Genomic DNA, 13628 nt, shown 5'->3' with positions numbered 1-13628 from the left:
CACCACTGGGAGAGGCACACCACTGGGGGGTAGAGGCACACCACTGGGTGAGGCACACCACTGGGGTAGAGGCACACCACTGGGGGGAGAGGCGCACCACTGGGGGTAGAGGCACCACTGGGGTAGAGGCACACCACTGGGGGTAGAGGCACACCACTGGGGTAGAGGCACCACTGGGAGAGGCACACCACTGGGGTAGAGGCACACCACTGGGAGAGGCACACCACTGGGGGAGAGGCACACCACTGGGGGTGAGGCACACCACTGGGGGTAGAGGCACCACTGGGGGAGAGGCACACCACTGGGGTAGAGGCACACCACTGGGAGAGGCACCACTGGGGGTAGAGGCACCACTGGGGTAGAGGCACACCACTGGGGTAGAGGCACCACTGGGGAGAGGCACACCACTGGGGTAGAGGCACACCACTGGGGTAGAGGCACACCACTGGGGTAGAGGCACACCACTGGGGGTGGGGAGGCACCACTGGGGGTGAGGGCACACCACTGGGGGTGAGGCACACCACTGGGGGTAGAGGCACACCACTGGGGGGAGCGCACCACTGGGGTGAGGCACACCACTGGGAGAGGCACACCACTGGGGGTAGAGGCACACGGAGGCACCACTGGGGGAGGCACACCACTGGGGGAGAGGCACACCACTGGGGGTGAGGCACACCACTGGGGTAGAGGCACACCACTGGGGGTAGAGGCACACCACTGGGGGTAGAGGCACACCACTGGAGAGGCACACCACTGGGAGGCACACCACTGGGGAGGCACTGGGGGTGGGGCACACCACTGGGGGAGAGGCACACCACTGGGGGGCACACCACTGGGGGTAGGAGCACCACTGGGGTGGAGGCACACCACTGGGGGAGGGCACACCACTGGGGAGAGGCACACCACTGGGAGAGGCACACCACTGGGGTAGAGGCACACCACTGGGAGGCACTGGGAGGCACCACTGGGGTAGAGGCACACCACTGGGGTGGGGCACCACTGGGGGTGGGGCCCCACTGGGGAGGCACACCACTGGGGTAGAGGCACACCACTGGGGGTGGGAGGCACACCACTGGGGGAGGCACTGGGGAGGGGCACCACTGGGGAGGAGGCACACCACTGGGGTGAAGGGCACACCACTGGGGGTAGAGGCACACCACTGGGGGTGAGGCACACCACTGGGGTAGAGGCACACCACTGGGCAGAGGCACACCACTGGGGGAGAGGCACACCACTGGGGGTGAGGCACACCACTGGGGAGGAGGCACACCACTGGGAGGCACACCACTGGGGTAGAGGGCACACAACTGGGGGAGGGCACCACTGGGGAGAGGCCTGGGGGGGAGGCACACCACTGGGGAGGAGGCCCACTGGGGGAGTGAGGCACACCACTGGGGAGGGGCACACCACTGGGGAGGCACCACTGGGGTAGAGGCACACCACTGGGGGTGAGGGGCACACCACTGGGGGTAGGGCACACCACTGGGGTAGAGGCACACCACTGGGGCACCACTGGGGGTGAGGCACACCACTGGGGAGGCACCACTGGGGTGGGGAGCACACCACTGGGGTGAGGCACCACTGGGGAGGAGGCCACCACTGGGGTGGGGGCACACACGGGGTGAGAGGCACACACCACTGGGGTAGAGGCCTCACTGGGGTGAGGCACACCACTGGGGTAGAGGCACACCACTGGGGTAGAGGCACCCACTGGGGGAGAGGCACACCACTGGGGTGGGGCACACCACTGGGGTGAGGGCACACCACTGGGGTAGAGGCACCACTGGGGGGGAGCACCACTGGGGTGGGAGGCACCACTGGGGGTGGGGGCACACCACTGGGGTGGGGCACACCACTGGGGGAGGAGGGGCACACCACTGGGGAGGCCACCACTGGGGGAGGAGGCACACCACTGGGGTAGAGGCACCACTGGGGAGGGCCCACTGGGGTAGAGGCACACCACTGGGGGTAGAGGCACACCACTGGAGAGGCACACCACTGGGGGTGGGGGCACACCACTGGGGGTAGAGGCACACCACTGGGGGTAGAGGCACCACTGGGGTGAGGCACCACTGGGGGAGAGGGCACACCACTGGGGGAGGGCACACCACTGGGAGAGGCACACCACTGGGGTAAGGCACCACTGGGGGGGGCCGGGGAGGCCACTGGGGGTGGGGAGGCACCACTGGGGGGAGGGCACACCACTGGGGGAGAGGCACACCACTGGGGGGGCACACCACTGGGGTGAGGCACACCACTGGGGTAGAGGCCTCACTGGGGGAGAGGCACACCACTGGGGAGGAGGCACCACTGGGGTGGGAGCACACCACTGGGAGGAGGCACCACTGGGGGGGACACCACTGGAGGCACCATGGGGGAGGCACACCACTGGGAGGCACCACTGGGGGGGCACCACTGGGAGGCACACCACTGGGTAGAGGCACCACTGGGGGTAGAGGCCACCACTGGGGGAGAGGCACACCACTGGGGGGGAGAGGCACACCACTGGGGGTGAGGCACACCACTGGGGGTAGGGCACACCACTGGGGTGGGAGGCACCACTGGGGGGGAGGCACCACTGGGGGTGGGGAGCCTGGGGGTAGAGGCACACCACTGGGGGTGGGGAGGGCACACCACTGGGGAGGCACACCACTGGGGGAGGCACACCACTGGGGGTAGAGGCACACCACTGGGGTAGAGGCACACCACTGGGGTGAGGCACACCACTGGAGGCACACCACTGGGGTAGGGCACACCACTGGGAGAGGCACACCACTGGGGGGAGAGGCACACTGGGGGAGAGGCACACTGGGAGAGGCACACTGGGGTGGAGAGGCACCACTGGGGTGGGAGAGGCACACCACTGGGGGAGAGGCACACCACTGGGGGAGAGGCACCACTGGGGGTAGAGGCACACCACTGGGGGCACTGGGGAGAGGCACCACTGGGGGGAGGCACTGGGGAGAGGCACCACGGGGGAGAGGCACATGGGGGGAGAGGCACCACTGGGGGGGAGAGGCACCACTGGGGGTAGAGGCACACCACTGGGGGGAGAGGCACACCACTGGGGGGAGGCCTACTGGGGGAGAGGCACACTACTGGGGGTAGAGGCACACCACTGGGGTAGAGGCACCACTGGGGAGAGGCACACCACTGGGGGAGGCACCACTGGGGGGAGAGGCACACCACTGGGGAGAGGCACCACTGGGGGAGAGGCACACCACTGGGGGGAGAGGCACCACTGGGGTGAGGCACACCACTGGGGGTAGAGGCACACCACTGGGGGCGGAGAGGCACACCACTGGGGGAGAGGCACATGGGGGTAGAGGCACACCACTGGGGTGGGGAGGCACACACTGGGGTAGAGGCCACTGGGGGAGGCACACACACTGGGGTAGAGGCACACAGCACTGGGTAGAGGCACACTGGGGGAGGCACCACTGGGGGTAGAGGCACACCACTGGGGGTAGAGGCACACACTGGGGAGAGGCAACCACTGGGGGTAGAGGCACACCACTGGGGGTAGAGGCACACCACTGGGGGAGAGCACACCCTGGGGGCAGAGGCACCACTGGGGGAGAGGCCACTGGGGGAGAGGCACCACTGGGGTAGAGGCACCACTGGGGGGGGAGAGGCACTGGGAGAGGGCACACTGGGGGAGAGGCACCACTGGGGTAGAGGCACACTGGGGAGAGGCCACTGGGGGTAGAGGCACCACTGGGGGGGAGAGGCACACCACTGGGGTAGAGGCCACTGGGGAGGCACACACTGGGGAGAGGCACACCACTGGGGGGAGAGGCACCACGGGGGAAACACACTGGGGGAGGACACACTGGGGTAGAGGCACACTACTGGGGAGAGGCACACTGGGGGTAGAGGCACACCACTGGGGGGAGAGGCCCACTGGGGTAGAGGCACACCACTGGGGGAGAGGCACCACTGGGGGGAGCACACCACTGGGGAGGCACCACTGGGGGAGAGGCACACCACTGGGGGTGAGAGGCACACCACTGGGGGAGAGGCACACCACTGGGGAGAGGCACTGGGGTAGAGGCACACACTGGGGGAGAGGCACCACTGGGGAGAGGCACACTGTAGAGGCACACACTGGGGGGGCAGAGGCACACACTGGGGAGAGGCACCACTGGGGGGAGAGGCACATGGGGGAGAGGCACACATGGGGGGGGAGAGGCACACTACTGGGAGGCACACACTGGGGGAGAGGCATACCACGGGGGGGAGGCACACACTGGGGTGGAGGCAACACTGGGGGTAGAGGCACCACTGGAGAGGCACCACTGGGGGGAGAGGCACCACTGGGGGTAGAGGCACACCACTGGGGAGGAGGCACACCACTGGGGGAGAGGCACACCACTGGGGGAGAGGCACACCACTGGGGGGGAGAGGCACACCACTGGGGGTAGAGGCACACCACTGGGGGAGAGGCACACCACTGGGGGAGAGGCACACCACTGGGGGTAGAGGCACACCACTGGGGGGAGAGGCACACTACTGGGGGTAGGCACACCACTGGGGTAGAGGCACACCACTGGGGGTAGAGGCACACTACTGGGGGGAGAGGCACACCACTGGGGGAGAGGCACACTGGGGGGAGAGGCACACCACTGGGGAGAGGCACACCACTGGGGGGAGGCACCACTGGGGGTAGAGGCACACCACTGGGGGAGAGGCACACCACGAGGGGCACCACTGGGGGGAGAGGCACACCACTGGGGTAGAGGCACACCACTGGGGGTAGAGGCACCACTGGGGGAGAGGCACACCACTGGGGGAAAACACCACTGGGGGGAGAGGCACACCACTGGGGGGTAGAGGCACACCACTGGGGGGAGAGGCACACCACTGGGGGTAGAGCACACCACTGGGGGAGAGGCACACCACTGGGGGGTAGAGGCACACCACTGGGGTAGAGGCACACCACTGGGGGTAGAGGCACACCACTGGGGGGTGGGGAGGCAAGGCACACCACTGGGGGAGAGGCACACCACTGGGGGTAGAGGCACACACTGGGGGGTAGAGGCACCACTGGGGTAGAGGCAACCACTGGGGTAGAGGCACACCACTGGGGGTAGAGACACCACTGGGGAGAGGCACACCACTGGGGGTAGAGGCACACCACTGGGGAGAGGCACACCACTGGGGGTAGAGGCACACCACTGGGGAGAGGCACACCACTGGGGTAGAGGCACACCACTGGGGGTAGAGGCACACCACTGGGGGGAGAGGCACACCACTGGGGAGAGGCACACCACTGGGGGGAGGCACACCACTGGGGTAGAGGCACACCACTGGGGGTAGAGGCACACCACTGGGGGTGGAGGCACACCACTGGGGGTAGAGGCACCACTGGGGGTAGAGGCACACCACTGGGGGAGAGGCACACCACTGGGGGGAGAGGCACACCACTGGGGGTAGAGGCACACCACTGGGGGTAGAGCACACCACTGGGGGTAGAGGCACACCACTGGGGTAGAGGCACACACTGGGGGTAGAGGCACACCACTGGGGGGAGAGGCACACTACTGGAGAGGCACACCACTGGGGGTAGAGGCACACCACTGGGGTAGAGGCACACCACTGGGGGTAGAGGCACACACTGGGGAGAGGCACACCACTGGGGGGAGGCACACCACTGGGGTAGAGGCACACCACTGGGGGTAGAGGCACACCACTGGGTAGAGGCACACCACTGGGGTAGAGGCACACCACTGGGGGAGAGGCACACCATCAGAGGCACCACTGGGGGTAGAGGCACACCACTGGGGTAGAGGCACACCACTGGGGGGAGAGGCACACCACTGGGGGTAGAGGCACACACTGGGGGGAGAGGCACACCACTGGGGGGGAGAGGCACACACTGGGGAGAGGCACACTGGGGGGGAGAGGCACACCACTGGGGGGGAGAGGCACACTACTGGGGAGAGGCACACCACTGGGGGGAGAGGCACACCACTGGGGGGAGAGGCACACCACTGGGGGAGAGGCACACCACTGGGGGGGGAGAGGCACACCACTGGGGAGGCACACCACTGGGGGAGAGGCACACTACTGGGGGAGAGGCACACTACTGGGGTAGAGCACACCACTGGGGGTAGAGGCACACCACTGGGGTAGAGGCACACCACTGGGGAGAGGCACACCACTGGGGAGAGGCACACCACTGGGGAGAGGCACACCACTGGGGAGGCACACCACTGGGGTAGAGGCACACCACTGGGAGAGGCACACCACTGGGGGGTAGAGGCACACCACTGGGGAGAGGCACACCACTGGGGGTAGAGGCACACCACTGGGGTAGAGGCACACCACTGGGGGTAGAGGCACACCACTGGGGGAGAGGCACACCACTGGGGAGAGGCACACCACTGGGGAGAGGCACACCACTGGGAGAGGCACACTGGGGTAGAGGCACACCACTGGGGAGAGGCACACCACTGGGGAGAGGCACACCACTGGGGTGAGGCACACCACTGGGGTAGAGGCACACCACTGGGGGAGAGGCACACCACTGGGGAGAGGCACACCACTGGGGAGAGGACACCACTGGGGAGGCACACCACTGGGGGGAGAGGCACACCACTGGGGGTAGAGGCACCACTCTGGGGGAGAGGCACACCACTGGGGGAGGCACACCACTGGGGAGAGGCACACCACTGGGGTAGAGGCACACCACTGGGGGAGAGGCACACCACTGGGGGAGAGGCACACCACTGGGGTAGAGGCACACCACTGGGGTAGAGGCACACCACTGGGGGAGAGGCACACCACTGGTGGGAGGCACACCACTGGGGAGAGCACCACTGGGGGAGAGGCACCACTGAGAGACACCACTGGGGGGAGGCACACCACTGGGGAGAGGCACACACTGGGGAGAGGCACACCACTGGGGAGAGGCACACCACTGGGGGTAGAGGCACACCACTGGGGTAGAGGCACCACTGGGGGAGAGGCACACCACTGGGGTAGAGGCACACCACTGGGGGAGAGGCACCACTGGGAGAGGCACACCACTGGGAGAGAGGCACCACTGGGGAGAGGCACCACTGGGGGAGAGGCACCACTGGGGGGAGAGGCACACCACTGGGGGAGAGGCACACCACTGGGGGAGAGGCACACCACTGGGGTAGAGCACACCACTGGGGGTAGAGGCACACCACTGGGGTAGAGGCACCACTGGGGAGAGGCACACCACTGGGGGTAGAGGCACACCACTGGGGGAGAGGCACACCACTGGGGAGGCACACCACTGGGGAGGCACACCACTGGGGTAGAGGCACACCACTGGGGGTAGAGGCACACCACTGGGGAGAGGCACACCACTGGGGGAGAGGCACACCACTGGGGGGAGAGGCACACCACTGGGGGAGAGGCACACCACTGGGGGTAGAGGCACACCACTGGGGAGAGGCACACTGGGGTAGAGGCACACCACTGGGGAGAGGCACACCACGGGTAGAGGCACACCACTGGGGAGAGGCACACCACTGGGGAGAGGCACCACTGGGGAGAGGCACACCACTGGGGAGAGAGACACCACTGGGGAGAGGCACCACTGGGGAGAGGCACCACTGGGGAGAGGCACACCACTGGTGGGAGAGGCACCACTGGGGGGAGAGGCACCACTGGGGGAGAGGCACACCACTGGTGGGAGAGGCACGACTGGGGGCAGAGGCACTACTGGGGAGAGGCCGGGGGGGGGAGGAGGGAGTGCAGTATCTTGGGTGCTTCTTAACGATCTTGCCTTAAGACGCCCCAGTGAAGATGTTTACGACCACACGGAGAAGATAGATATAGAGTGAAGACAATGTACATCTGTGGGTGAAGATAACTGGTCTACCTTAGTCTCTACCTTGGTCTCTACCTTGGTCTCTACCTTGGTCTCTAACTGGCCTCTTACCTTGGGTCACTTCTTGGCCTCAACCTTGGATTGCACTTTGATCTCTCTACCTGGTCTCTATCTTCGTCTCTAACCCTGGGTCTCTACATTGGTCTAACCCTGGGTCTCTATACATGGTCTCTCTCCTTGCAGGATGAGGCTGTGACGATGACCCAGCCCGGGATGGCGGAGGTTCGGCCGGACACCCCGAAAAAGTACACCTGCGCTTGTGGATTCGCCCAAGAGGAGCGTAAAAGCAAGTTCTTGGGTGAGTGTTAATGGCGCAGGATTTGTACTGTGCCGTAATGCTTCGTAATATTACCATTTAGTGTGTTTATGACGCAGGAGCTGCAGTGCGTCATAATGTATTACAATAGTGCCATTTAGTGCTTTCTATGGCGTAGCTGCAGTGCGCCATGTGCCATAATAGTGAGTGTTAGTGGCTCATCGCCTGTAGTTCCCCGTTTTTGTGGTGCAGGAGCTGAAGTGCGTCATAATGTGTTATAAAAGCTATCGTGCGCCCTATTGTGCCATAACTGCAGTGTGCCTTAATGCACCATCATAGTAGAGTTATAAATCTAAGAGGCGTGTGGAAGTCGTTGCACGCCTCAAAACACCATGATAGTGCCAGTTAGTGAGTGTTAGTGGCCCAAGAGCTCTGTGCGCCAATTAGAGCCATTACAGCTGTGGTGCGCCATTATGTACCACAAGAGAGTGACTTTTTATACATATGTTTGTAATTTACACAAGGTTAGGTTCGGTTAAGTTACGTTACGTTAGGTCATGTCAGGTTACGTTAGGTCATGTCAGGTTAGGTTATGTCATGTCAGGTTACGTTAGGTCATGTCAGGTTAGGTTAGATTACGTTACGTTACGTTGTTCTGGTTACATATATAACTGATTATGTAATTATATTATAAAATGTACTGTATATACTCTCTCTCTCTCTCTCTCTCTCTCTCTCTCTGATGAAGATAATCTGATATTATCTAATCTAATCAGCCAAAGCTTCTTAACTCTCTGTGTCGTAGTGGGGAGACGGACTCAATACGGATTATAGCTCTCATCCAATCAACGCGGGGCTTACAACTCATTCACGAGCATTAACCAATCAACACAGGACTTACTTATAGTCTCTAACAGTCTTCAACCAATAGCACGCCCCGACACGTCACCCAACGGCTGCTCTTGATGTTAAATTAACCAATCAACTCGAGGATTACCACACCTCAATGTGCATTAACCAATCAAGACTAGGCTTACATATAGTCTCCCACAACCTTCAGCCAGTAGCGTGCCTCGACATATAACCCATTGGCTGCTCTCGATGTTATATTAGCCAATCAACGCACGCCTGACAAGTAGTATCTCAGCTCTCAGCCAATCACGTCTTCCGATACCTACGAGTCATACACAGTTGCCAATCTTTAATATCTTACAGCAATGGACATTTTATTAACATATTGGGATCACCTGAAGATTAGTCCCCACCTTATTTCACCTGATGATTAAACACCCTAGCGCTACCAGGGGGGGATAGGTTAGATTAGGTTACTGTAGGTTAGGTTAGGTTATGTTATGTTAGGTTAGGTTAGGTTATGTTAGGTTAACGTTAGATTAGGCTACATTAGCATTAGGTTAGCGTTAAGGTGTTTAACTTTGAGATGAAATAAGCTGGGGCTGTCAGGTAATGGAAATATTGTTACACATTAACCTATCCTAACCTAACCTAACCTATCCTAACCTAACCTAACCTATCCTAACCTACCCTAACCTATCCTAACCTAACCTAATCCTAACCCAACCCATCCCATCCTAACCCAACCCATCCTAACCTAAATCCTAACCTAACCTAACCTAACCTAACCTATCCTAACCTATCCTAACCTAACCTAACCTATCCTAACCTATCCTAACCTAACCTATCCTAACCTAACCTATCCTAACCAATTTATGGATTTAGAGATTCATGGTTCTTATAGTAGTGGAGAAAAGTGAGGAGACGTGAACAAACACAGACACAAACAAACACAGACACAAACAAACACAGACACAAACAAACACAGACACAAACAAACACAGACACAAACAAAGACAGACACAAACAAAGACAGACACAAACAAACACAGACACAAACAAACACAGACACAAACAAACACAGACACAAACAAACACAGACACAAACAAACACAGACACAAACAAACACAGACACAAACAAACACAGACACAAACAAACACAGACACAAACACAGACCATTTTATAAGGAGTGTTTGTTTTTATTTCACATGACTGTATAACATTTACTCCTTGTTAATCATTGTACAGTACAGTGTCTGGTGAACACTGAGTAACCTAGTTAATTATTATATCAACACACAGACAGACAGACAGACAGACAGATAGACACATACGCACATAGATAGATAGACATACAGATAGACAGACAGACAAATAGACACAGACAGATAGATACAGACAGTCCCTATCCAAGACAATAAATAGTGGTGATTTTTCTTACAGGAATAAAAGTTGGAATTTATCATCATCATCATCATTATTATTATTATTATTATTATTAATCAGTTTCCTAATAAAGTATTGTTCTGCTATTATTATAAATTTTGATCACTGTAGCAGCTAATGTGTAGAGCTACTCCTTGTGACAACCCTCGTAGACCAGTCTGTCAGAATAACCGATCGCCTCGACGCTGTTTGAGACAGTGCGAGAAGGTTACGAACTTAACTTATCTCTGTTGGGTTTGAGGGTATTAGTTGGACTGTATTAAAAGCTTATTTTGGGAGGGATCTTAATATTACACACACACACACACACACACACACATTACATAGTGTCACCTTCTTTCATCCAACTGTCACTCCTTATCCTCCAGATAACTAAAAACATCTTCATTCCTCTTTACTCCTCCGCTCAGGCTACGCACAAGAAAGAAGCAGGTCAATAAACAAGGCGTAAACGCAATGAAAGTAATTTAAATGCAAACCAGAGAGGATCCTGGTCACTGTGAATTCAATTTGAAATATATTTTGCGTAAATGAATCGCAAGGAAGCGGAGGTGAAGTGTTCTGGGGGGTAATCTGAAGGAGGTTCGCATTACCCCAGGGGAGCTGATACTGACCACGTGCTCGAGGCAACGGATCACGTAATGATTAGCCCCCAATCCACCTTATTTCACCTTTAGATTCAACACACTTAAGCTAATCTAACATTACATCACATAACATTTATTCATTGTGGACAGATGGTAGTAATATGGAATGAAGAAAACACGACTAAGAGATGGAGGTTTATTCCTGATGCCCCGTTACAAGACTTTCAAAGGAATGAACACACAAAGCACAGATACAACGGTAATACCAAACTCCACCTAAGTTACTCTCATTACAGACTACCTTCAGAATTCCACCTTCAAGACAACCATCACACCAGGCAACAAGATCGGTGACAGGGCGGAGAGACCAGACCAACACCGACAGTGTACCCCGTGGCTCCTGCGGCAGAGCAGACTACAGAGAACAGGCAGAGGCTTACATATGAGACTGCGAGAGCCCCAAGCGTACACAAGGCACCTCAGGATGACCAGCGCCTTCGTCAATCACGGTAGACACTGTGGGACAGCTGCCGAGGTGGGAGAGCGCCCAGGTCTTACACCAGGGCATGAATAAAAGAACCAGAAAAGTGTTGGAAGCAGCCTACATCACACTACAACCCTGTTAACAACACCAAAGCAGGCTGGTGACCTGATCGCACACCGCAGCTCAGATAGCGGCACATGATTGGCGGAAAAAAGAATCACCAGCGACACCAACTAACCACTGGAGGGACGTAGCTCCGCACAGTACCGCGAACCTAAATTTTGTATAAAAATGATATTGCTCTTGTAACAAACGTCAGGAATAAAACCCCATCTCTTAGTCTTATATCTTTCACTAACATAACATAACAACCTGGCCACTTACTCGAGACGACGGATCACGTAAAGATTAGCCCCCCCACCCCCACCATCCAGCTTATTTCACCTTGTTCTTATCGATACGTATTATAGTATCTTGGAGTACACTAGGCGTTTGGTACTGGGGACTCGTAGCAGTTTAAAGCTGACCTTCCCGGTTAAACGTAAGGTTCGGTCATACTTTAACGGATTTTTTTTCTGTCCACTGTTATCATTCGGTTATTATTCTATGTATCCCTACGATATAGTTCCTACATCTTACAGATTCGTATGACCCGCTTGTTCTACATTACGCTGTTATTATCTGGTTAAGGCTCTGCATGAGAACATCTTAGGGATATGGGTGGAGTTTGTAATTTTAAATCTTCGGTGTCATCCTTCTAGAAACTTATTGTTATGTTTGTGGGCGCCAAATTCCAGGGGAAGGTCACGATCAATACGCCTAATGATTCTTTTACTGTCATGGACAACTTCATAAGACCATCAATATTATTTCTAAATTATATTTTATTATTTACTCTTTATATTTTTCTTGGGATCCAAACAGGGGTCCACTTGACGGTGGAGTAATCCACATAACACACAGTTCATTCTCGGATAACAAACCACCTGTTGCGCTTGATGAAGCGAGTCATTGTCCTTTTCGCCAAAAAGCTCTTCTATTCGGCCGATAATACCGAAGGAAACTGTCCTTAATCCTAATAGGCGCCAGCCTCCCATCCTTCCCGTAATCCATCTCTTCAGTCTAAGAGACGATGGGCACCGTCACATTGCATTGATCGTCAAAACAGTTCAACTGTCATTCTTCACATAATAAAATAATTGTTCGAGAGCCATAAATATACCGAATTACTTGTAGAAGGTTTTAGGACTAAACAAAAATGGGGCGCGGGGGTCTCGGAATAAGGACAGTTGTTCGGCTAATTGAACAACCCGGGCTAGGTACGCCCAGTACCCAACACCAAGGTATAAAGATACACCTTACCCAGCACCAGGTGTCACCCAGCTCTCACACAGAGTTAAGTGATGAATCAGTGTGAACCTCACGACTTCACCAGTGACGTGCCAGTGTCGACACCACGAGCATCACCAGTGACGTCATTAGCAGCATATCTTCACAAAGTAGTCATCGCTATAGGTATAATATCTATCAACAGTGACTTGTTTTGAATTAACCAGAAATAATTAACCAAGGATAATCACTTAATTATTACTTATGTTCACAATAACATTAATTTACTGTAAATGAGTTTGCAAGTAAGTTAATTAGTCGAATTCTTGGACATTGACTCAGGAAGGGACACTTCACACGCTGAAACATTTACCACTGATCCAAGAGAAGACGAAGGTGCTACTGCATCACCTGTGACTAAAATTTCTACAGACACTTCTGTTGAAAGTAGTGAAGAGATTATAGATCAAACATTTCATTATTTAACAATTACATGACTAAGATCAGGACGTACTTACGATACCACACTGTGTAGACACGTAGCCCCTATAACGTCATTACCACCGTTCATCCTACAACAATTAAGAGATGAACAACAACAGCACCCAATGTGGTCTAAACTAATCTATGCTCTAGAATCAGGAGAAGAGGCCGATCTTCCTAGGTTACCTCTTCCGCTTAAACAATATGAGCGGCGGCAAGATATACTGTACTACACCGCTCAGTAAACACAGTACAGGACACTATCACACGGATTGTCGTACCTGATGACCTGGTGAGAAACTGTACTCACTGTGTACCATGA

General features: G+C 56.5%; 1 protein-coding gene across 2 annotated transcripts in view; it reads left to right on the top strand.

The window, feature by feature from the left end:
• The window catches only part of LOC121865176 (uncharacterized protein DDB_G0271670-like), a 101694-nt gene that overhangs the window by 71073 nt on the left and 16993 nt on the right, over nt 1-13628 (top strand). For both annotated transcript variants that reach the window (XM_042364488.1, XM_042364487.1), the window contains exon 2: nt 8051-8165. In XM_042364488.1, the coding sequence (XP_042220422.1) occupies nt 8066-8165 (100 nt within the window). In that variant the 5' untranslated portion in view covers nt 8051-8065. The remainder of the gene's footprint in view (nt 1-8050; nt 8166-13628) is intronic.

Source organism: Homarus americanus, unplaced genomic scaffold (assembly GCF_018991925.1).
Source record: "Homarus americanus isolate GMGI-L3 unplaced genomic scaffold, GMGI_Hamer_2.0 scaffold37678, whole genome shotgun sequence".
Lineage (NCBI taxonomy): Eukaryota > Metazoa > Arthropoda > Malacostraca > Decapoda > Nephropidae > Homarus > Homarus americanus.
The sequence above is the reverse complement of the archived record's forward strand: the minus strand, read 5'-3'. Positions and strand labels throughout refer to the sequence as shown.